Source organism: Monopterus albus, unplaced genomic scaffold (assembly GCF_001952655.1).
Source record: "Monopterus albus unplaced genomic scaffold, M_albus_1.0 scaffold561.1, whole genome shotgun sequence".
Taxonomy (NCBI): domain Eukaryota; kingdom Metazoa; phylum Chordata; class Actinopteri; order Synbranchiformes; family Synbranchidae; genus Monopterus; species Monopterus albus.
Window position 1 is genome coordinate 25,761 of NW_018128441.1, and position 3,604 is coordinate 29,364.

General features: G+C 39.0%; 1 protein-coding gene across 1 annotated transcript; it reads right to left on the reverse strand.

The window, feature by feature from the left end:
* Positions 1–1,471: 1,471 nt before the first annotated feature.
* On the reverse strand, positions 1,472–2,386 carry LOC109953164 (olfactory receptor 6N2-like). The gene has a single exon (XM_020588581.1). The coding sequence runs from the start codon at positions 2,384–2,386 to the stop codon at positions 1,472–1,474; it is 915 nt and encodes a 304-aa protein (XP_020444237.1).
* Between the last annotated feature and the right edge of the window lie 1,218 nt (positions 2,387–3,604).

Below are 3,604 nucleotides of genomic sequence, written 5' to 3' on the forward strand. Positions count from 1 at the left end.
AATACTGACATGCAACGTACCACCCATGTACAGGGCAGTCCCAGCCCGAGAAGATAACTGTGAATGATTTTTGATTATCGAGGCTCTTGGAGACTTGTCATCTCTCAGAGCTCAGCGCTGTAATAACTCTGCATTTAACCAGAAGAAAATAAATCTACATAAAGCTGATTCTTGTTTCCTGAGTGTTACGTCTTGGGGCCTTCAGATAAAAGAACCGGGTGAATCTAAAGTTTAACCGTTTTTAGCATATGGTTTACTTTGTACTAAATCCATGAGTTCAGAAATTATTTAAAAAGATGGTGAATCAGTTAAGAGGAAGAGAGTGTCCTCTGGCAGATTGTTCCTAAGGCCTTGAACTCAGAAAAGTTTCACTTGCCCTTACTTTTGCAGGGTGATGCTCTCATTGTCCACAGTTCTGGAAGGATCAGATGCCAGACTACGAGGGCTTTAAAGCTTAGCATTAATATTGTGAAATAAAAGCAGTGATTGGTATCATGTAAGCTCACATCTCTTGGTTCTAGTTACTACAAAGTTTGAGCCTGCACTTCTTCTCAGGGCATGTAAATCACACTGCTCGCTAGAGGAGAATGTGAAGGACTTTTATAGGTTTTCAGGTCAAACCATGCTTCAATTACTGAATGAAATAAACAATGATTTGACTGGCAGGACACTATGTGACTGCTGTTCTAAAATGTGTTTGCTGATTTCTTCAACCACATTAAACTTCCTTTTAGTCCAGACGTGCACAACAGCCTTCAGGCAGCTGTTCCAAAGTGGAGGTACCGTATCTTGAACTGATCATGAGGAGGGAAGAAAAGCCACCGGAGGTTTTGTCTGGAGAAATTCAAGAAACCGATTATGATGTTTTCTCTTCAGATTGCTGAAAATACAGAACTGTTTTAGAAGGATCCATCTCACAGCAAAATTGTCAAAAAAGTTGATTTACAGTCGTGACCGAAAAACCCAACAGTCACAGATGTACCATACTTGTCTTTTTTTTGAGAAACTGAAGCCCTGATGTTGCCTCTCCTCTCCTGTGCAGGCTGAGTGGGCAGACACTGTTAGAGTGCAGACCACAGAGAAGTCCTCCAGTCTTCCCATCTTCAGCTAGGAGGAAGTGACAAAGCACCGCTCTCTGGATGATGGCGTGTGGGTCACTTACAGAGGCGGCGTCTATGATATCACTGAGTTTGTCGCCATGCACCCTGGTGGGGATAAAATCATGTTGGCGGCAGGTGGAGCTCTTGAACCTTTTTGGGCACAAAAAGTATAGCCAGTGTGTCTAAGCCACTGTGTAGACATTAGCAGTGCAAACATTCTGCAGGCCTATAAGTCAAAGTGCCAACCTTCCCAGACTTCCATTTAAAATTGAACATTAACATGTATATTCAACTGAGCACAGCTGCAGCTGGATCAGAGAGCCCATATATCTGAATCATTATTTCAAAAGAAGTTATCACTGTTGATGGAATTATTTTATTAACAACCGCTTAAGGTGTTTAGAAATTTCTTTCATTTTTAATCCATATATAAATGGATTGAAAAGTGGATGATATAAAACTAATTGTAAAGTCATTATCAAATGTGCAGTTTTTGGAAAATCTAAATCCAGTCGAACTGTAATAACATCATAAGTTAATAAAAAAGAATAGTTGATCAAAACCAGCAGGTGAGGAACACAGGTCTGTGCAGCTTTTCTCCTGACTTCGGAACTACTGTGATAACATATTATAAGTATCCTGACGTATGTGAAAAGGATGAAGAGAACAGGGAAAACGGCAATATTTAGCAAAACGAACACACCATACAAAGATATTGCTCTTGAAGACACACAATGAAGTTTGTAAATGGAGTTATTGCAAAAAATGACTTTCAGAGTAAAGCTACAGAGTTTTTGATTAGCACTTAGTGTTGCTGAGCCCACAAGCTGACAAGCAGGCAATAGCCAAGATAAAGCCAGAAAGATACTGATCCTTTTTTTTGTCATGATAGTTGGATATTGCAGAGGTTTACATATAGACACATATCTGTCATAGGCCATGGCTGCCAACAGTAAGAACTCTGAACCAGCTAAAGTATAAAACATATAATATTGAAGAAGACAGGCTCGATATGATATGATCTGGGTTTCAGATAAAAAGTCGACCAACAGCTTCGGGTAGATATTAGTGGTGAAAAGAATAGAGTTCAGTAACAAGGCTGCAATGAAAATGTACATGGGCTCATGGAGGTCTTGGTGTTTCCAGATCAGGTACACAATAGTAGAATTACTGCAGAATATCAGAATATACACTACCAAAACAACCACAAAACAAAGATATCTGTATGTGTTAAGTTCCACATGTCCACCAAAAATTAAATATGTTACATTTAATTCTTCCTCCATTATTTAAACAGATTATATAATAAGAGTAAATTAATAAAATAAAAAAAAGTTTGACCTTTAAGCCTGAAATTTGAATTTGATGATGCGGGTATACAGTACCCGCAAACAGAGGATTCTCTTACTTACAGTTACTTGACCTTGAATTACTCTTAGTGTTTGCTCATCTGCAAAACTCAGAAAAAGAACTGTTTGAGCCTGTGATATGTGTTTATCAGACTGCTTCAGCCTCCATGGATCTCATTAATCTTTCCACCAAGAGTGACCAACATGTAAACAACTTTATTAAACCAATGGCCTGAGTTCACCGTTGTTGTTTGACCTGTTTTACTGGGACTGGTGACCTGCTATTTTTCCAGTTCCCCATTAATTGACACTATGTAATGATATTTGTAATTTTGTGATAACTTCTCGATATTGTGGTGGGACTGTGATGGTATCGACCAGGGTAATACCAATGGTTATTTAACTAGTGCAACTGCATTGAAGTTGCAGAACTTGAAACTGGAAGAACCAATTCCATCATCGACTTTTAGACTTGATGTGTGGCAACATTTCAGTTTTCCCACTTCAAGAAATGAGACAGGTGGAAAGGCAATTGACAATTTGCAAATACTGTCAGACAAAGGTAATACTTGCCCCATTTAGAACTGAGACAATCCCAAACACATTTATCAGAGAGAGGTGAGACATGACTTCATGTTACATTTTAACTGAGACGGGCAAACAAACCGGATGCACAAATGCAAAACCAACCTCATAGTAACCACTATTAAAGTCTTTTTTCTTGAAAAGTAAACTTTTAACTACAGCCGGTTCTTTTATCTGAAGGCCCCAAAAAGTAACACTCAGAAAACAGGAATCAGCTTTACGTAGATTTATTTTCTTCTGGTTAAATGCAGAGTTATTACAGCGCTGGGCTCTATGAGATGACAAGTTTCCAAGAGCCTCGATAATCAAAAATCATTCACATTTATCTTCTCGGGCTGGGACTGCCCTGTACATGGGTCGTACGTTACACGTAAATATTCTAGAACGTTCATATAGGCAGTATGTGTGTGTGTGTGTGTTGTTATCTTATATTTTCAGGCGTTTCTCTCTAACTGAAAGTGGACATGCAGTTAGCTGTGTCACTTACTTCCCTGATTCTGTTGTAAAAAACCCCTTACTCATGCTTCAGACATGAGTGACCAGTTCAAGCCCGTCAGACTTCACGTCTGT

Excerpts from the sequence above, each read along its gene's own strand:
- LOC109953164 (XM_020588581.1), bottom strand. The coding sequence starts at position 2,386 with ATGGAGGAAGAATTAAATGTAACATATTTAATTTTTGGTGGACATGTG.